The following is a 21733-nucleotide window of genomic DNA, read 5'->3' on the forward strand; positions in this document are numbered from 1 at the left end:
TACCATCTGATTTATAATAATTAATTTCACCTATAGGTTCTAAATCCCTTAAATAGGCCAGTAGACAAGTCACCAATCAATCATACTCTGTAGCGTATCGCAGTTATCTGTCTTTCTATCGTCGCTTTTCCGTAATTGTGCGAGAGAGCCAGTTGCATTAAGTTCGCGAACTGACACTGGATGTGTGCGAATTTATCCATGCCTTCCCTCAATTCTCAACCGCCTTATCTATCCCCTTATCTTAGCCGCGTCTATTCTTACGGGTAGATGTTTGCTATAACGCCACCCTTAAGGCGGTTGAGAATTGAGGGAAGTCATGGATAAATTCGCACACATCCAGCAGGCCTCCGTGGCGCAGTTGGAAGCGCGATGGCCCCGGCAAGGCCGAAGGTCGCAGGTTCGAGTCCTGCCGGAGGTGTGAATTTTTCCATTTTTCCTTTAATTTAAAAATATGTTAACTTTGATAGGTTACCTACAAGTAAAATGTAATGGGACAGAGATAGAATAGACCAAAGAGTAGTATAATATATTGTAGACTTTGAAGAAATTATTGAAATGAGTTTTTAAAACAATATCCACCTCTATCGTTAAATGTTTAATCTAATAAAGCGCCAAGATTTAATTTTAAGAGCCGGATACAAAATGTCTTGGTTAAAATAAGAACACACTGTAGAAAACCGATACATTTTAAATCAGTTTTACACCTTATAATCAACAAGCTAATTAACAACATGATATTAGTTTAGCAATGAATGTGTGACAGACCATATTTACTTATCTTTAAGTACAAACTCATTTTGACTCAGTCTAGAAAGGGGCACATATATTAAATGGCATATGCAAAAATCTCGCCATGTCAGCTCCGTATTCGACACTAGAAGCCTTCAGACCCCATTTCAACGCGCTCTCCTACGTGGCCTATTTCAAGATAGTCCCTAAACCCGCCTCTGCACTCAAACATTCGTTGCACACTGCATATCGCGCGGTTGTATGGTTTTTGGTCTTCATTTATAACTTGCAGCATGTCATACGTGTCATTCAGGTATTTACCTACTCTAAAATGTACTTATTCATCATTCTCCATCTTCGACAGCTGCTGAAAGGCACGCTGAATTACCGAATAAGGCTTTGTGAGGTCAGAGAGACATGGTTGACGGAAACGTTATCGTTATAGCGTATAGTTTTTCCTTTAAAAACTTATTTTCCTAGTGTTATATCAGCATTCTTGCTACGGCTCTTGAGAGCAGTGGTCCTCTTTGGCAACTAATCCCAATTTTCCTGTATCTACATCTACAATAAAATAATTAAAATAAATGCAGGATACATCTAACTATAACGTTGTACATTTAGTGTGAGAGTGTGATGAAAAATAATTAAAATAAATGCAGGATACATCCATGGAACTATAACGTTGTACCTAACTCTCCTGGGTCATAAATTACGGTTTTGAACGCAGGCACGACACAGCACGGATCAAGCCGTTAATACCCTGTTCGTCCTCCTAACCACACTGAATACTCTGGGCAAGCAAGTGGCTTTCAACGCGCGCGTCGAGCGTATGGACCGTCTCATCAGCGTTATAGAAGGTGAACACTGAACAGCACGGAAGAAGTTGCATCTTGCCAAGTCAATATTAAGCTTCTATCCTCACACTTTCATACATACCTACTATACTTAGCGGCAGTTCTAAGAGCCTTCCATGAACACCAACTTTCGTAAAATTACAGCTTTGACAGAGAACGATGCCCGCATTTTCGAAACTTCCTTAAGTACTAGGAAGTCACGAGTCGATGCCAAAATCTACCCTGAAACTGCTGAGGTGAAGAATTGTAGGTGTTACTTATGAAATTATTATATTTATTTATTTATCCGAAGGACCTCTGTTCGCGGCTCGCAATGCTTACGACGAGAAAGTCTTACGCGGCAACGCACGGATCATGTCTCGAATGCTGATGATGTACCACTGCTCCATCTATCTTTGCGGTGCCATGTGGGGCATCTCTCCAATAGTTAGCAAGCTGTCGGGGGACGTGGAACTCACTGGGTACTTCCCTTTCGACACCAGCGGATGGCTAGGGTGGGTATCATCACTACCACGGTATCTAACTCTATAATGCCTAAGGAATCTACACCTAACCTAAGAATCATGTTCCGAATGCTGACGTTGTACCATTGCTCCATTCACCTCTCTAATAGTCAGCAAGCTATATCATGAATTCCGGCTTGCACTGGTAAGGCACTCAACATAAGGGCATCATTTACCCCCCCCCTACATGTAAAGTGGGGGCTGATATTTTTTTTCATTCCAACCCCAACGTGTGATATATTGTTGGATAGGTACTTAAAAATGAATAAGGGTTTACTAAGATCGTTTTTTGATAGTATTAATATTTTCGGAAATAATCGCTCCTAAAGGAAAAAAAAGTGCGTCCCCTCCCTCTCTAACTTTTGAACCATATGTTTAAAAAATATGAAAAAAATCACAAAAGTAGACCTATATAAAGACTTTCTAGGAAAATTGTTTGGAACTTGATAGATTCAGTAGTTTTTGAGAAAAATACGGAAAACTACGGAACCCTACACTGAACGTGGCCCGACACGCTCTTGGCCGGTTTTTTGCTTCATTTTCGGATTCGATCACCATGTAAATCCTTTACCAAAATTTCAGATTCGGAATAGCAGTAGCATTCAACACCATAGTGATAACATTGCAAGGCTATGCCCATGTGACCATGGACTGCACGATCGTCTCCTTCTACGCCCAGACCAAGATCCAGCTCCAGATGTTAGGGAACAGCCTCCAGCACCTGGTAGAACCCGTGGAGACGGGGCGGGAGATGTGTGTGAAGTCCAAGGTGTACAAGGATGAAGACCCGGCATTTGGGGTCGTGCTGAAGAAAAGATTAACGCGATGTGTGGAGCACTACAAGTTGATTGTGTGGTATGATCCATTGATATAATGATATATATATATATATATAGGGACACCTTACACAGATCAAACTAAGCAAAGCTTGTACTGTGCTAAGCGACGATAAGCATATTTAAATAGATAAATACATACTTATATACATAGAAAACATCCATGACTCAGGAACAAATATCTGTATAATGTCCTATAATATTTATTATTTATTTATTTATTTAAGTTTACATTTCGTAGGTTCCACAACGAGGTGGGAGCAGTGTTCGCCGAGGCTATGATGGTCCAGTTCTTTGTTGCCGCGTGGGTAATTTGCATGACCGTTTACAAGATCGCTGGCGTAAGGTTTTTTTAACTACTTATAGTAAAATTCATAATTATTAAATATTAAGCATAAAATAAAACTCCGTTTAATATGTTTTCAGTTAAGTTTGCTGTCGGCGGAATTTTTTTCTATGTTTGTGTATCTCGGCTGCATGTTGGGACAGCTGTTCATTTATTGCTACTATGGGACTCAAGTTAAGGCTGAGGTTAAGTATACTTACTTCCTTTCTAATGAACGTATTGGTACCTACTTACACATTCACCGTTGAACTGCGCTCGTCGCGCTACGTCGTAGCAGAGAGGCATAGATAATAAGATAAGATTTTTCCGGTGTGTAAATAGCGGAAATACTTAGTAGGTAGGTACAGGTACGAAAGAAGATACGAAACGGGAACGTCGTGATTAGCCTACTACCTTATTCGAACAATGCTTGTAAGATGTGATGTGATCAATGGTATAATATGTATATGAGAAATGATATCCATATCGTAACTAGATACAATATTTGTCGTATATTTAAGTTCGAATAGGGCCTTTACAGATTGCTAATTTATAACCAAAAGGACGCACGGGTACAATAATAATCATTGTATCAATCATTCTCTATATTCTCAGAGCAAGTTCATCAACTACTCTATCTACCGGTGCGACTGGGTGGCGCTTTCGCCCCGGTTCCGTGTGTTGCTGTTAATCTTGATGCAGAGGGGCGTGCGACCAGTGACGCCTCGAATAGCCCACATCATCCCTATGTCTCTCGAGACCTACATATCGGTAACTCTAATCATATACACCTGGGCCGTTTTTTTCAATGTTGTGAACTTTCTTTATTTAGAAATTTTTAAGCGGTTTCTACTCAGAATCGCGAACCCTTTCAATCCTATAGAAGAAAAAAAAATGTCCTAAGGTTTTTTCCCATTCCGTTATCGTTTCTTCATACATTTTGTATGGCGGTAACGGAATGGAAGCTTGGAAAAATGTATGGAAGTCTTGGGACATTTGTTTTCTCCTATCAGGGTCCTACCTCGCAATTCTGAGTATGAACCGCGTAAAAAAAATAGTGGGGAAGAAAACTTTGAAAAAAAATGGCCCACCTACCTAAATCTTATCCTAATAACCTCTTTATACACTATCATTTTGACTAGGTTTTGTATCCTAATCTTAATCCTAAAGCAAAGGGTCATGTGAACTATGGCGCTTCGAATCGCTCACATCATCCCTATGTTTCTTGAGACATACATATCGAGTAACTCTTAACTTAACCTAATCTCTTTATTCCTCTTAAGACTAGGTATCATTTTGACTAGGTTTTGTGTGCTAATGGTAATCTAATAACGTCTATGCATGTCCCCGAGAGCTTACTTTTGGGTGTTTCTTTATTTATTCATCTATTGATCCTGGCTGATAGCAAGATGACTGGTACAAACCATCACGCTTCATCCAGCCAAACCTTCTGCTACCATTCAGTAGCTGACCTTAACAATGTCTTAGGTATCTATTGGGTTGGTAAGAAAGTAATGAGCGAATCATAACCAATGTTGTAATTTTTATTTAATTTATTATTTTAATCATTTATCAAAAATATAACGGCCTTCGTACTACTTGTCTCCATCGTTCTGGTAAAGAATGAATAGCATCGGCGAAGAAGTTCTTAGGTTTAGATTCAAAAAACTCAGCTACTGTCGTAGATGAGCTTGATCATCGAACTTTTTTTCATTCAAGGCATTGCTTAGCGATCTGAACAATGCGTAATCCGTAGGTGCCAAGTCTTGAGAGTACGGTGGATGAGGTATCACTTTCCAACCTAGCTCCAATAGCTTTAGCCGAGTCACTTTTGCAATGTGTGGGCGAGCATTGTCGTGTAAGAAAAAAACTTTAGCATGCTGTGGACGATTCTGACAGATTTTTTGGTTTAAATTTTCAAGCTGATTACAGTATACTGATGCGGTAACAGTCATTCCACTTGGTAGGAGTTCCCAGTGAATAATACCATGAATATCCCACCAAACGGACAGCATAACTTTTTTCGGGTGAGGCTATGTTTTTGGTGCCTCTATTCCTTTTTCGTTTGGAGCTAGCCAATGACGTTTGCGTGTGTGATTTATATATAAGACCCATTTTTCATCTCCAGTGATAAGATGGTCCAACCAGTTGAATGTGCGGCGAAAAGACAGAAGTTGTATGCAGATATCGGCACGGCGGTTTAGTTGATCTTTATCAAGTTCGTGCGGTATCCAAACACTGTATTTGTAGTTTTTTCCCAACTCGTGTAAATGTGTTTCTATGGTGACATGAGAGCAGCCTAACTCGGTAGCAAGAGTACGACTCGTTAGCCTCGGATCTCCTTCAATTAAGGTTTTTAATTTGGCTACATCAATCTTCACCGGTCGACCAGACTTAGGTTGATCTGATAATGAAAAGTCGCCACTACGAAACCGCTGGAACCATCGTTTCGCCGTGGCCTCAGACACAACTTCAGGAGCAACACGCTGACATATATTACGCACTGCTTCGGCGGCTGAATGGCCAGACTGAAATTCATATAGTAAGCAATGCCTTACATGCACTTTTAATTCGTCCATTTTCTTCCTTATATTAGCTCGGCGACAGCTAGTGAATGACTGATGAGAAACTGTGCGACTCGCCCTTTATATACTTTCGACCATAGAAGATTCTAGAACTCTCTCATATAATGAGTATATAGGTGAAAAACTTAAGAAAGTCACCTGTTGTATGTGTGAGTGACGTGTTCGAATAGAGAACACATATTTAAAATTAGTAACACAAACAAAACAAACGCCTATTCGAACACGTCACTCACACATACAACAGGTGACTTTCTTAAGTTTTCACCTATACTCGTAAGTACTTACATATAATGACACACATTTGATAAATGTGTTTGCAGGTGCTGCGCTCATCTTACACGCTGTTCACTTTTTTAGAACGAAAGTAAACAAACTATCTTCAATCAATCCGTCAATCGCAACATTTGCAACAGCTGTTGTTAGCAAGCAGTTAGTTTTCTCCGTATTTATTTAAAATAAATATTTCTGCACATAGATAATGTTGTTTATATTTGTTGTGAATGAGTTTAATACCTAACCTAGAGTGTACTTCTGCAGCAATAACTTCTAGAAACCTGTTAGAATTTACGAATCCTTGTGTGGTCCATATACAATATGTGTTACGCTTAAAATATCGTGTCGATATTTTGATTTTCCACAATCCAGCAATTCAGATTAACCATCACATCACTAAAACAATTGGTCAGGTGCCCAGTCTACTTGAATTATTTTAACCGTATCCAATCTCCATAAACTATTTGGTAGTAGCGCGTGAACCGTGGCGCAAACAACTATCGGGGATCGCTCGTAATCGTAAACTCACCGCAGTTTATCTCAGACTCCGTTTAACGGGCTTTATACGAGCCGAGGACGACGCCGCAAGTCACCAGAGATCCAAACATTGCCGCGTTTTACTCTGTCTACCTTTATTTTTACTTTAGGTATGTGAGACCATACCATCTCCACGAAGAACTAGGCCACGAATCTTAAAGGAGATTTTACGTAGGTACGCTCTAAACGTCACTTTAGCAAACTGACGATAACTTTGTAAATTCGTAACAGCACGTTTCGTGAGCTACCTATTGTCAGATTGTCTTATGAATAAATTTAACACCGAGGCCGTCTAAAAATATTCTTGATAAATGTCGTTTAATCTGATGCAGTATTTTAGTAGCTCGCCTAACAATTCTTTAAAAACCCATTAGACAATAAAGTTTGCGCGCGGGACGTTGAGTCACGACTGCGGCAGACAATCGCGCCGATCCGCCTCTTCAGTGCTCCGTACGACGTAAGTGCCGAAAGTCGTGTAAAAAGTTGTATCCGGTGGCGGATACCGCGCGAGTGTGTGGAATTTCGTTTATAAATACGGTTCGGAGAGCGGCGGCGGGAGCCTCGGGCGCTGGGCGTCGCGCGCGCAGCGCTGCGGGTCGCGGCGCGGCGCAGGCATGCGCGCGCGATGATCTTCACCGGCGGGGGGCGCCGCCGAGCCTCGCCCGCGCCCGCGCCCGCGCCGCGCGCGCCCAGGCACTCCGCCCAGCGACTCGCGAATGACGTGAGTTTCTTGCGGACGAATAACAACATTGGGATTAACTAGCTTTCAGCGCAATTTGTGAATTAGCGGCATACATCAACAGCGTACAACCCAACGCCTGTGTAAAATCTAGGACTTTATATAGGGACCTCGTTGGGATGCACGGCATTCGTGTAAAGTACGGCGAATAGGCCTATACCTACTTTAAACTTATTATGCGCGTTATCGTTAGAATCAATGTTTGATGTCGCACCTTCTGCAGCTCAATCTTTGACTTGCAACTCTGATTAAAGCTGGTGGTCTCGCGCCAGACTCTCTTTCTCGTCCAACCCGCTCTGTCTGTTAGACTAAATTCCTCTGTTCCATTAACCATCATCATCAGTAAACCCATATAATAATATGTAGGTATGTGTTCCACATGATGTGGACCACATCACGGTTGATTCATATTCTAATAGTATGGGAGCGAGCGTCACGTTCCTGAAAAGATAAATAAATGACAATTTTTATAGGAGTCAAAATGTCGTTCCTAGTGTAGTTCACCACCCTTTTTCCTCCCGCGGGTATCGTAGAAGTCGACTGAGGGATGTGGATTCCATTGTGGTGTGGGCGAAGGGTTGACAACCTTTCACTGTATTCGCATAGAAAACTTATATTTCGCTATTTTTTTAAAAGACATTTTGTTCTCAAAATAGAGCCAACCGCTATTATAGTGCATCGTTAGCCAACAAAATAATGCATTTCGGGTAATGGATTCATTATTTTTAACAACAATATCAAAACAACGCAGACACTAGGTCTTAGACTATTATTTATTACTTATAGTATTAGATATACTAAACATACATAACAATGGATTAATTATTGATACTTAGAGAGGTATTCATATTCATTTATTGGTTATCCATGGTATACTTAACAATTGCCTACAATTGATTAAATGGTAACAAGTCATGTACATATTTGAAAATTACGTTACCGAAATATAATTTATTAAGCCACATAACACCATGTTTAGTTCAGCTGTCAAACACGGAGGAATGATTTCTAATTTTCTTCCAAGATCACACTCGGATAAAATGGATAAACACAACACATTTCAGAAATAGGTTACTTTTGTTTATGAACAGCAAATGAAAAGTTAACGTCCAGCTGGCCTAGCCGAAGTGAAAATCGTTCACGCTCCGGTTAGCCAATGATGGTTATCTTTAGCTCTTTCATATATTGATGGTACAGAGCCAGTTACGTTTCCTTCGCCACGAAGTGAGAACGATTGTCACTTCGGCTAGACCGGCGGGGTAGTCACATATTTACCTACTTATTCCCACCACGTTTTTGTTATTTAAGTCTCAAGCACTGAATAATTTTTAAGAAAAAAAAACCGCCGCCATTGGGGTTTTTTTTTTTTTTTTTAGTTTGAATAGGTAGACGTTTGACCACGATCACACCTGATGGTAAGTGATGATGCGGTCTACGGTGGATCACGCTTACCTATGAGATACCTATTTACTCTTGCTTTAAAGAGACCTGGATTGTACTCATGTGGGAACACAGACTCAGGCAGGGCATTCCACTCCTTGGCGGTTCGCAAAATAAATGTTGAAGCGAAACGATTAGTGCGTATTTTTGGAATACTAACCGTTCTGATGAAAGCTACTTGTGAATGTTTTTGATAGCTGCTTTTAATACTTTAATTATTTGATGGCAACACATTTGTCATTTGATATTTGCCAGTCGCTTTTCGATGAAGGAAAACATCGTGAGAATACCGGACTAATCCTAATAAGGTCTAGTTACCCTTCGGGTTGGAAGGTCAGATGGCAGTCGCTTTCGTAAAACTAGTGCCTACGCCAAATCTTGGGATTAGTTGTTGTTGGCGCAGGTTCTTCGGAAAATGATGAAGACGACAACTTGGATTTTAACAACTATTTAATGATTTGTAAAAAATACATTGCTATGGACGCGCGAGCTATCGTGGTGTCGGCGTCGAGTACGATCGGTGAGTGATGGCGGGGCGGGCTGTCGCCGGCCGCGGGCCCGCGGGTGTCGTGGCGATGTGTGCGCGGCGGCGCTCACGCACACATGGAAGGTGCGTTAACAGGCTGCCCCCCTTGGGTCAGGAGCTGCCTGATCCAACGTCGATGGAAGTGGGCAGAGGCGATTGTAGGCCCTGCGCAGGGTCCCCGTAGTGGTGAGGACGTCAGCGACGCGGTTGACGCCGTCGCTGCCCGGGTGGATGGCTGTGACTCGTCCGAGCAGCCATCGGTTTGGTGGGAGGCGGTCATCCTTGACGACGACCATCTCGCCCAGCTGTGGATGGGCACCCTGAGTGCGCCACTTGCTGCGGGACTGGAGCTCTGAAATGTATTCCTTTGAATATCTTTTCCAAAAATGAGCCTTGAGCTGTTGCACTCTCATGTATCTGGAGAGCGTTGTAAGCGGTCGTGTTTCTTCCACCTGGGCTGCAGGTGGCATTGTGATCGTTCGTCCAATTAGAAAATGTGCTGGACATAGAGGAATGAGATCGGAAGGATCTGAAGAAAGAGGAGTGAGAGGTCGAGAGTTAAGTATGCCCTCAATTTGAATCAAGGTTGAATTCATATGTTCGTAATCTAAATTAGTCATAGATAGAACGCGTTTTAAATGATGTTTCAAGGACTTGACTGACCCTTCCACGAGCCCGTTAAAATTTGGACTATAAGCTGGGGCGAATCTGAATTTGATTTCGTTTTGTGCAGAGTAGGTAGTTATGTCTTTACTATTTTCTTTTAAAAATTTAGCTAGTTCATTACATGATCCTACGTACTGAGTACCATTATCGGAAAATAATATTGCCGGCTTACCTCTGCGGGCAATAAATCGATTTAAAGCGGCAATGAAACCTTGAGACGTCAGATCGGTGACGAGCTCGAGGTGTACTGCTCTCACTGCCAGGCATACGAACACAACTATGTATGCCTTTATTAGTATAGCGCCACGGCCTTTTCTGTTCGATATCAGGATAGGACCGGCATAATCTGTGGCTGTGTGTGTGAAAGGGTGATCAGCGTGCAACCTCTGCGCAGGAAGAGGGCTCATGATAGGCTGGTATGTACGACCTGAGAAGCGAAGACAAGTTAAGCACTCATGTGTTGTCTTCCGGCAAAGGTTGCGACCGCTTATTATCCAGAACTTATGACGTAACGTAGATAATAGCAATTGGGGTCCTGCATGTAAGTATACAATGTGATAGTATCGAACTAATGTTTTAGTTATATAGTGAGATGCATGTAGCAAGATAGGATGTTTTGTATCATAATCATAGTTAGAGTTGGATAGACGACCTCCAACTCTGATAAGATTATCCTGGTCAATGAATGGATTTAATTTGATTAGTTTATCTTTTGGTGTGAGTGTGCCCTTAATGAGCAATGAAATTTGTTTATTGAACATTTCTGATTGTACCTTTTTACATAAGAAAATCAACGCTAATCTTAATTCTGAGATGCTTAATGGACCAACGTGTTTGTTTGCATTTCGACAATTATATTTGAATCTGTACATGTACGCTATGATGCGTAGCATTTTGCCAAAGTTTGAAAACTTTTCAGTGAAATCGCTTTCACGTACATCTACAGCTGCTGCTGAGACATGACAATGAGATTTAATTTCAGGCAAATCAGAAATGTCCACACTTAGTGGCTGCAAGGGCCATTGAATGTCCCTTTGGTGTAGGAAATGAGGGCCTTGCCACCATAAAGTTGAATCTTTGAGTTGTGAAGCATTTAGACCTCTAGACCCTATGTCAGCAGGGTTCATATCTGTGGGAACATAGTGCCATGCTGATGGGTCAAAAGTGTTGGTGATTTCATTAACTCTATTGTGTACAAACTGTTTGAGTTGCTTTTTGCACGTTTTTAACCAACCAAGCACAATGGTTGAGTCACAGTGAAAATATAGTGAATCTACTTTTAGGCGTAAAGAATTGACAACCTTTTTCATTAATTGTGTAGCTAATAGACTGCCACACAATTCCAATTTTGGAATACTTAGCCGCTGCCTCAGTGGGGCCAGTTTGCTTTTTGCAACGAGTAGATGTACACTTACATCACCGCTATTTGACACAGTGCGTAAGTATACGCAGGCAGCGTAAGCTTTCATAGATGCGTCACTGAACGAATGCAATTGAACATTCACGTAATCGTCGCACAATGCTCTACGAGGAATTTCAATTTGAGATATATCTGGCAAATATTTGACAAACTGGTCCCATTGTGACTCAATTTCGGCTGGCAATTGAGAGTCCCATGGAATATTCTGAGACCAGAGAGATTGGAGAATGAGTTTTGCCTGTAACATGCAAGGGTTTATTAAGCCCAGAGGGTCAAACACTTGCGCTATAGTGGACAAAATTGTGCGTTTTGTTTTAGCTTGTTGTGTAATGTTTGGCAATGAAAACAGTAATGTGTCTCGTTTGCAAGCCCAGAGTAGGCCTAAAGTTTTGGCATAATCATCATCATTAAGATTTAGCAACTCATCATCATTGTTGTTTTCATTTGTGATCTGTGTCAGAATGGATGGTTTGTTAGACCGCCATTTACGTAAATGAAAATGAGCAGGTTCTAGCTCATGAATGACATTTTGACATGTATGTATTAATGTTTGTTCATCATCATGACCAGTGATGTAGTCATCAACGTAAAAGTCATGCAAAATAGTTTCGCGTGCAAGTTCGTCCTTGCACTCTATACCTATCTGTTTGAGTGTTCTTGTCGCAAGCCAGGGAGCCGAGGCCGTGCCGTATGTAACTGTATTTAGTTTGTACTGTTTAATTTGTTGTGTCGGATCAGGCCGCCATAGAATTTGCTGCAAACTTCGTTGATCTTCTCTTACATAAATTTGCCTATACATTTTGGCTACATCGGAAGTTGCAACAAATCTATGTTGCCTGAATCTAATAAGGATACTTAACAAATCGTCTTGAACAACCGGGCCTATGTGCTGAATGTCATTGTATGACTTTCCTGAGCTCGTGACAGCTGATCCGTCAAAGACAGATCTCAATTTCGTAGTGAGACTTTCTCTCAAAATTGCATGATGTGGGAGAAAGTATGAAAAATCATCATTTTCGGGGTCGTATTCTCTGACATATGACCTAATTGTATGTATTCATTGATAAATTTAGTATATTGATCTTTGAATTCCGGTTCCCGTTTAAACTTGCGCTCTAATGAATGGAATCTGGTCAAAGCCTGTTCTTTAGAGTTACCTAATACCTCGGGGGATTCTTTAAGTGGTACTGTGACTATGAACTTGCCGTCCGAGTGTCGTGTGGTGGTGCTGGTAAAGATTCGTTCACATTCGCTATCAGATTTAGATTTAGTGGAAACCTTTTCAATGGTAGAGAAACCGTCGTTATCAAAAAAATAGTTTAGTTTGTGATCTAACTCAGCGTTAGAGAAATGACAGTGGACTGTATTTTGTTTAGTTTTGTTATTGTTTGGTAATTTAACTACTAGCCAACCTAGTCGTGATTCAACTAATAATGGTCGATTTTTGCCGAGGGATATCTTGTTCATGATAAGTACATCCCAAAATAAGTCGGCGCTCAGCAGCATCTGCACCTCTGACGGATCAGCAAATGAGGGGTCCGCGAGGTGGATGTGAGAGGGAATTTCGAATGAATTGCGATTGATATGGTCAGTGTGTATGACATCGGTGATCCGAGATAGTACAAAGCAGTCAACATCGGTTGTATAACTGCGATCGTATAGTGATGATATAGTGACGTCACATCTTTGTGTAGACGTTGATGATTTGTCCTCTAGTAATTTTACTGAGGTGAATGCGGGATAACTGGGTAACCCTAATTGGTTTCGTAATGATTCTGTGATGAATGAAATAGTGGATCCGTTATCCAATAGAACACGGACCTTGTGTGTTTGACCAGTGTGGTCTTGAATATTGATTATAGCAGTGGAAAGAAGTGTTTGGCTACGGCTCCGGCTGCGGTGTATAGAGTTTAGTGTGATATTGTCTTGTACAGGTTTAGATAGGTCCTGCACATGTGCGTTAGAAGTGCTAGCCAGAGGCTCTGTAGATTGAGTGTCAATGTGTAACATAGTGTTGTGCACGTTTGGTACATAAACGACATGAACTAAGTCGACAGCGTTGTTCGTCATGCCCTGCACGAAGACAATTAGTACACAGATTCAACTGTTTAATTTTATCAATGCGAGATTCTATAGGTAACGCTTTGAACTTTGGACATTGGTATATTGTGTGATAGTTGGTGCATACAGGACATTTATGTTGTTTTTGTTTGTGTGAATCATTTGCAATAAATGTTCTTGGGCGGTTGTGCGTGACGTCACTGTGCCTGCGAGGAACCTTAGATTGCGTTTGAGCCTCCTCCATGGTTTCAAGCAGGTCAGCACGACCCTTTAAGAAAGTTATAAAGTCTTTATACGTGGGAATACCTACAATTTTGTTACGTTCGGTTTCCCAATCGCGCATTGAGACTGAGTCAAGCTTGCTAGACATCATATGGATGATTAAAATATCCCAGTGTTCAGTAGGTAATTTTAATGTTTTTAAGGCTCTCAAGTTCTTATTTACCCAGTCTATCATACTACGCAAGGCTTTAGAAGACTCTTGAGTCACTGGCTTTATACTGAACAAAGCTTGAATATGGTTATTTACTAAAATACGGTTGTTATTGAAACGCTCGCACAACAAATCCCAAGCAACATCATAATTCTCAGTTGAAAACTCTAATGATTTAATAATTAATGACGCGCTGTCTTTTAAAGAATTCCTTAGATAGTGGAACTTATGAATTTTAGGTATGGATGTGTTATCGTGTATTAGTGACTTATAAGTGTCATGGTACTCTAGCCAATCCTGATATCGACCAGAGAAAGTTGGGAGATGGATAGTTGGAAGCTTAATGTTTGGCTTACTTGAGAATACAGCATCACCTGATCCCGTCACGGATCCGCTGTCGTGCACCGCAGAGGCAGGGCCGGCGGGCGCTGCATGCCTGCTGAGCAGGTCCTGCGCAGCAGCCATGACGCCGAAGTACCGGTTCTCGAAGGAAGTCCGCTCTGCGTATTCGTCATCTGGAATTTCCGTCATACTCTCTATATCGTTTTGTATGGAATCGAAATCGTTATACATTTCTGACATTTTTGCATGTCGCATGGTAAGCTCGTGCATTTGTATGCTATTAAGCTCACTGCTAGGCAATAAAGCATTTAAATAATCGTTAAAAACTGTCAGCTTTGCTTTAAAACTGGCTCGAGTTTTCTTTAGTGATTTTAAATTTTCCATTGTGAAGTTTAAATGAAAGAAAATTAATTATTTGATCAAGAAATATCAATGGAAATGATTGAAACTATCTTTAGATGATGTTCGAATGTGTGAACAAAACGAAATCAATCTCAAACTGCCCTACAGCTGCAAAAAAAAAGTTAAACACGCGAGAAAAATGAAATTAAAACTTTGCAATAAGTGAAAACTATTGGAACTATACTTAAATTTAATGCGAAGCGTGATTAAGCAGGCAGAAGAACAGTCAAGCAAACGTGCGAACAAGCCACGCCCGAGTGCAGGTAAGTAGGTACTTGACACAGCGAGCGGTCACGTACACAGGCGGCCGGTAGCGGACTTTGACCCCGCCGGTTCTGGAATGTTCGAATAAAAATTAGCAAAATTTACAATTTTAATTCTGTATTGGCTCAAATGAGGGACAATACAGCACTCTAGACCTCTGAAAAGAAAAGGTTGAAGCTAATTTGGTGATAGTTTAGAAAGAAAAGATTGATTTGGTAACTTTCGATTGCAAAAGAAAGAAAATATTTACTAAAATGCAGGAGTTGACGGAAATAAATATAGCACTTAAAATGGGATTTGTAAAGAAATTGAAACCTTTAGATAGTGGTTTCTATGGAAAAGAGCACAACACTTTGTATGAGAGGCACATTTACGTTAAATTGAATAGAAAATATTGGAACGAACTTACACAAATGCCACTGTTACCCTTTTCCTGGTATATTTCGAGTATATTTCGATGAAATCTTGTATATAGTGTAGACTCAGGTGTAGACGTGTCGAAATCCAAGAATATGTCGACTCCTTTGTTCAACTTCGACCGCGCCCATGGATTCCTTTGTTCAGATCGTGGATTCCATCCGGCTCGAACTTGTTGGCGCAGGTTCTTCGGAAAATGATGAAGACGACAACTTGGATTTTAACAACTATTTAATGATTTGTAAAAAATACATTGCTATGGACGCGCGAGCTATCGTGGTGTCGGCGTCGAGTACGATCGGTGAGTGATGGCGGGGCGGGCTGTCGCCGGCCGCGGGCCCGCGGGTGTCGTGTCGATGTGTGCGCGGCGGCGCTCACGCACACATGGAAGGTGCGTTAACAGTTGTCAAAGCGGACCCCAGGCTCCCATGAGCCGTGGCAAATGCCGGGATAACGCAAGGAGGATGATGATGATGATGATTTGATGGCAACACAAATGAATATACGTATACCGTAAAGGTTTGAGGAGTTTCCTCAATTCCTCATGAATCCGATTATAAGAAATCGAAGCTTGACAAAATTTGACTTGAAAACTCAATATTCTTAACAAACATAACTAAATAAATGTCACTGTTATGAACTTAAATGTATGATATTCTTATAAAAATACCAAAGTCACTATAAGTGTGCCGTTCAGATTTAAGGAGTTCCGTTCTGATCTTCATCAGCAGTTCCACTGCACCAGATGTCACTGTTCTGGACGTAAGTGCATGGTGTTCTAATAAAAATACCAAAGTCACTATACGTGTGCCGTTAAGATTTGAGGAGTTCGGTTAATTCTGACCATCATCAGCATTTCCACTGCACCAAATGTCACTGTTCTGTACGTAAGTGCATGCTGTTCTTATAAAAATACCAAAGTCACTATAAGCGTGCCGTTCAGATTTGAGGAGTTCCGTTCTGACCATCATCAGGAGTTCCACTGCACCAAATGTCACTGTTCTGAACGTAAGTGCATGCTGTTCTTATAAAAATACCAAAGTCACTATAGGCGTGCCGTTCAGATTTGAGGAGTTTGGTTCTGACCATCATCAGCAGTTCCACTGCACCAAATGTCACTGTTCTGGACGAAAGTGCATGCTGATCTTATAAAAATACCAAAGTCACTATAAGCGTGCCGTTCAGATTTGAGGAGTTCGGTTCTGACCATCATCAGCAGTTCCACTGCACCAAATGTCTCTGTTTTGGACGTAAGTGCATGCTGTTCTTATAAAAATACCAAAGTCACTTATAAGCGTGCCGTTCAGATTTGAAGAGTTCCGTTCTGGCCATCATCAGCAGTTCCACTGCACCAAATGTCACTGTTCCGTACCTTAATGCATGCTGTTCCTTTAAAAACACAAAAATCACCATATACATAATCACCATAGGATCCCATCATCAGAACTGGATTCTGAGAAAAATGGGACCAATCTGTATGCATATACATTCAATCAAAAAAAAATTTTCAAAATCGGTCCAGGAACGACGGAGATATCGAGGAACAAACATTAAAAAATAAAAAATAAAAACCATACAGACGACTTGAGAACCGTCCTTCTTGAGAGATTTGAGGCGACGGTTAAAAAGTCTGCACGTGAGGTTGCAGCTGAGGATTTAAGTATTGCAAACCAAGAACGATATAAGTAATACGGGACTGACAAAGCCCATACACAAAAGCGTACCCCTGAAATGTATGGGCTTATTAAGCTTAAAACTAGATGCTGTTTCGCAGCCTGGAAGTGGCCAAAATCATATTTTTCCCAAAAAAATTTGCGTGTTTTAAGAAATTAGAAAAATACGTGTATCATTAGAAATTATTTAATGGCACAGAATAGTCAGAATCGCCCAATTCCACCTTACAAATGCGAAGCTAATTTCAGTCGAAAGTAGGTTGTATCTAAATTAAGACTGTTTATTTACCTACTCAATCAATCTCGCATCGGAATCCGCCAATCGTCATCCTCATTTGCTACAAATATCGTCAGTGAGTGCTTCAGAAAATGTTTTTATCATGTCTTTATGTAGATACTAGCTTTTGCCCGCGGCTTCGCTCGGTTTAGAAAGAGACAAAAAGTAGCCTATGTCGCTCTCACTTCAACTATCTCCACTTAAAAAGTCACGTCAATTCATCACTCCGTTTTGCCGTGAAAGACGGACAAACAAACAGACACACACACTTTCCCATTTATAATATTAGTATGGATTTAATTGGATTACGGGTTGCAGGACGATTAATAAAATTTCCTCATTTAAGACGCAACAGAGGGGTCACTTCTCCATATCCTTTTTTGCAACACCGATTAATATCAATATATCAATATCTGTATCGGACAATTTACTTTTGTTTCAATTGATTGGTCAATGGTCAATTACGACCTAATAAAATAAATATGGCGTGATATTCAAAACTTATATCAATTAGTCAAATAAGCCAAACAGTCCGACACTGATAATTAAAATATAATTTAAGATTTCTTTTCGTTACGATGAGATGAGTTAAATTTTGGAGGAGTAAACAGATGAGCTATGCGTCACCTTAAGAGCGATTTCACATTATCCGATCCGATATGGGATATAGGAAAAACGTCAAAGGCAAATGTCAAGATGGCGTCTTTAATGTATAGGATATGGATTGGATATCGGATAAAATTGTGATAACGCTGTACTAAGGCGTTGCGAGAGTAGGGCATGGAAAAAATGTATCTACTTAACCTACTCATTTGATAGGTCTCGGACTACAGATGGTCAGAGAGGCTAGATCAGTATTCCAGAAGGTCGCTGTTTCGATTCCTGCTGGGGGTGTAACTTTTGTAACTTCTCCTTTAATTTATAAATATAAGATGTATGTATACCTATACTAATACCTAGTTTCAAGCTGCTTACGTAAAAACAAACTCGCTGTTTCTTTACCCCATCGGATGGTGTCTGCTCACAGCCACAGCCAAAACAGCCCAAATCTGATGCGGAACACTCGGAACCAGTCCTCGAGCCATAGTTTAGAGACCTGTATAAATAATTGTAATCAGAATTTCTATGAATAACACTCGATATAATAACACTCTGAATTGGAAGTGCCATGTTGACAATCTTTGTGATCGATTGGGTGGTGCGTTGTTTGCGTTGAGGAAGCTGAAGCCTCTCATCTCCGCAGAAGCCTTAAAGCAGGTGTACTTTGCGCATTTCCACTCTATCATGGCATACAGATCGCTGCTCTGGGGAAACTCATCAGATACAATACAATATAAGAGTCCTTATAATGCAAAAACGTGCAATACGTATACTTGCTGGAGTAAGAGACAGGCACCCTTACAGAGAGCTCTTCATTTCTCAACGTATAATGACGCACTACTCACAATATATGTTTGATATACTGTTATTTGTTAGGCAAAATATATCTCAATTTGCTCGCGTTGCCTGTCCGGGCAAACAGCTTCGAGCTACAGGCCGTCTGAGAACAGTCCCCCGTCGCATGGCACTTTCAAGAAAGAACCCGCGTGTCTTCGGCCCTACTTACTACGAACACTTACCTGCCGATCTTAGGAATGAGCCATATGACGAAGCATTTAAGCACAAATTGAGAAACCTTTTGTTAGATAACCCTCTGTACTCTGTAAATGAGTACATGATATTGAATTTGTGATAGCATGCATTTGATTGCACTGACTTCGGATTTTATTTCATTTGTTAATTTTATAGTGTTTTGTGCATAGCTGGGCATTAACTCGTTAATCCGTTAATCGTTAATTAACGAAGTTAACATTTCGATTAACGGATTAACTTTTAAGTTAACTCTAAAAAATGTTAACGGACTCGTTAACTTCCGTTAAATTTCTCCTAGTCCGTTAATCTTTAATTTAGCAGGGCAGCGCCGCGAAAAACTCGCTACTATAAAAGCCCGAAGTACGGTCAATCCTAGGATTTAACCGGTAAATCCCAGCTTTTACCGATTTGGATCGCCAAAAGCCCAAAATATTACCTAAAGAATTAGTTCACGTGGGTTCGCTTTCACCAACGTTGATTCGATGAATCCTAGTTTTACCATGGCGACTGTTCTAGATTATACTGTGGTTCTAGTGACAGGACAGCAAATTCGAGCCCAATTTACGACCACATTCTCATCCCTAGCTTCTACCCAGCTTCTGCCTGCTGTGATCTTGCAGGTCTCCTGACACAGCTCTTGGCAGTAGATTAGGCGATCACTGCCTTCCTCATGCAGCAGAGTTCAATAGGCTGGCTGTACTTCGGGCTTTTACAGTAATATAATACATTATAGTGGATTACTGATACAACTAAATATATACCTACAGTAAAATTATTTTTTGTCACGTGTTAACGGATTATCGATTAACTTTAACTTACGTTAAATTTGTTGAAATGTATCGCTTTAACGATTAACGAAGTTAACTTTTTCAGTAACGGATTAACGATTATCGAAGTTAAATATTTGATTAACGGTGCCCAGCTATGGTTTTGTGTATTTTTCTTTGTAAATGACAATCCTTATTGGGAGAAAATATTCATTTAATTATTTTCAATTTATAATGTAATTTTCGACGATCATGATGAGCAGATAAACATAACTTTGGCATGTAACAAATTTATAGTGTAATTTTTATCATGAAATAAAGAAATCTAATCTAATCTAATCTAATTTTAACATTGAACATCTTGTAATAAGGATCCATATGTTCTGTAATTACCTCATAAATAATGCCAATTTAATGATATAAGTAATAGATGCATTAGCAGTAAATCAACTTCAGTTCAACGCACGCATTCCGGGACCGCATTCAGAATCTAAAATTGTGTGAAATTGGTATCTATCATAAGCGCGCGTTTTATTTGTTGTTAATACTTGTTAAACTTAAATCTGCTTACAGGAAACAAATGAATGAGCATAGAGCTAAGGATAATTTTTGATGATTAAGAAGTGTTGTTTAAAATCTCAGTAACAGACGGTGTTAATAACACAACTGTAGGCACCTTATATTAATAAAAGGAGTGATTGATAATGTTATTTACTGTTTTTTTAATACAGCAAGACACTAAGCGCCTAATGTCCGCTACTAAATTAAGTACATCAATTTTATAAAGGGACACTACGGAAAGAAGCAAACTGCCCAAAAAGTATTATATTTTCCCAATCCAGATACGCCCCCTGATACCTGAATGACGCACGTCAGACTTCCACAAACGCTTAACTCGTTCACTTCCCTATTTATATCCGTGCGGAGCAGGAGCGAAGCAACCTTGGTGCTCTTTACCAGATTCCACATCCTCATTGAAGTAGGTTCTTTACCAAGATGCTACTAGTTTGCTGGCTATTCCCTCTAGTCTTACCAGTTGAACCACTGGGAATTTCTTCCCAATAGACTTACAGATAGTAAGGTAGTAGCTAATAGGTAGGTTAAGTTGGTTAGGTACCTTTACATATCCGAAGGGTAAACAGTGTGTAGAAACATTGGTTACGTACAAATAAAAAGTGAAGCCTTACAATCGGTAAATCTATTGGGAATACAGGGAAAAGGCCTCATTTACGCTGTAGTGGACGAAACCCTTGCCTCTCGCGCTATTGATAGAGAGAGTTTACAATTTCTTTCGCTACGGCGGAAACGATTGGAATCTTGGCTAAACGAGTAAATATTTTACCTATTTATATACTAACTTACTTATATTTAATATCAGATTATTAACCAAGGGATGAATCTCATACCTTATACTTATTAGGTAGTTGACAGGTATAATCTGTGCCAGTCAACCTTGGATCAGAAAAGAAAAATTGTAGGTAGTTAATGTAATTTTGTAGACAGAGATGAAAATATATATATGATCACAAATCAAACCACCTTCAGAACAGTCTTATTTGATAAATAATTTGCATAAAATGATAAAAAAGGAATTTCATATGAGTCACCAACTCACGTGACCTACATCACATAAATCTAACCCACAACGAGATTCATAACATGACAAACGAATTCTCAATTTTGGCCATTAGACATGCACTATAAGTACTGTATAATCTCCCGGAGCCATGCCAGGGAATTCACGAAAACCTTGAGTCGCTTTCTATGACAATATGGTACTACTAGCGAGTCTTCGGCTGAAAGGGCGCGGGTACGGCCATTTTATTTGGCGATGGCCGCGATGGGTTTCTTGGAGTGACGTTTGGGCTTGGCGATGCACCGAGTGCGCGCGGCCGTCGCTAGATGCCGTCCTGGTTTCGGGTACGTTGAACAAATTTCTCATTTCACGCCGACCCGAGCGTCACGAATTCTTGGCTTGGTTTACGACAATATTGCTGAATGCACGCTTTGAGACGAAGACGTTCGCCCTAAA

At 40.4% G+C, this 21733-nt stretch overlaps 3 protein-coding genes across 5 annotated transcripts in view; 2 read left to right on the plus strand and 1 right to left on the minus strand.

Moving 5' to 3' along the window:
- Positions 1–853: 853 nt before the first annotated feature.
- LOC125226364 (odorant receptor 46a-like) lies at positions 854–6277 on the plus strand. Its single transcript, XM_048130329.1, has 8 exons — positions 854–1042; positions 1457–1586; positions 1876–2077; positions 2669–2941; positions 3164–3263; positions 3349–3453; positions 3863–4018; positions 6153–6277. Exons 1-8 carry the CDS (start codon positions 854–856, stop codon positions 6198–6200), a joined length of 1203 nt encoding a protein of 400 aa, XP_047986286.1. The 3' UTR covers positions 6201–6277.
- An 829-nt stretch (positions 6278–7106) lies between these two features.
- Positions 7107–21733, plus strand: part of LOC125226746 (putative protein kinase C delta type homolog) — a 62344-nt gene continuing 47717 nt past the window's right edge. The window contains exon 1 of one of the 2 annotated variants that reach the window (XM_048130833.1): positions 7107–7363. In XM_048130833.1, coding sequence (XP_047986790.1) covers positions 7268–7363 — 96 coding nt within the window. In that variant the 5' untranslated portion in view covers positions 7107–7267. The remainder of the gene's footprint in view (positions 7364–21733) is intronic. The other variant, XM_048130834.1, reaches the window with a different exon arrangement.
- On the minus strand, positions 9254–14939 carry LOC125226747. 2 transcript variants are annotated; one of them, XM_048130837.1, is made up of 2 exons: positions 14284–14939; positions 9254–9699 (listed from the first exon to the last, which is right to left on the minus strand). In XM_048130837.1, the coding sequence occupies exons 1-2, from the start codon at positions 14651–14653 to the stop codon at positions 9437–9439; spliced, it is 633 nt and encodes a 210-aa protein (XP_047986794.1). In that variant the 5' UTR covers positions 14654–14939; the 3' UTR covers positions 9254–9436. The 2 variants fall into 2 exon arrangements, with proteins under 2 accessions (XP_047986794.1, XP_047986793.1); XM_048130836.1 differs by lacking the exon at positions 14284–14939 and adding an exon at positions 12155–12448 and having other exon boundaries at positions 9254–10759.

This window comes from Leguminivora glycinivorella, chromosome 5, assembly GCF_023078275.1.
Source record: "Leguminivora glycinivorella isolate SPB_JAAS2020 chromosome 5, LegGlyc_1.1, whole genome shotgun sequence".
NCBI lineage: Eukaryota > Metazoa > Arthropoda > Insecta > Lepidoptera > Tortricidae > Leguminivora > Leguminivora glycinivorella.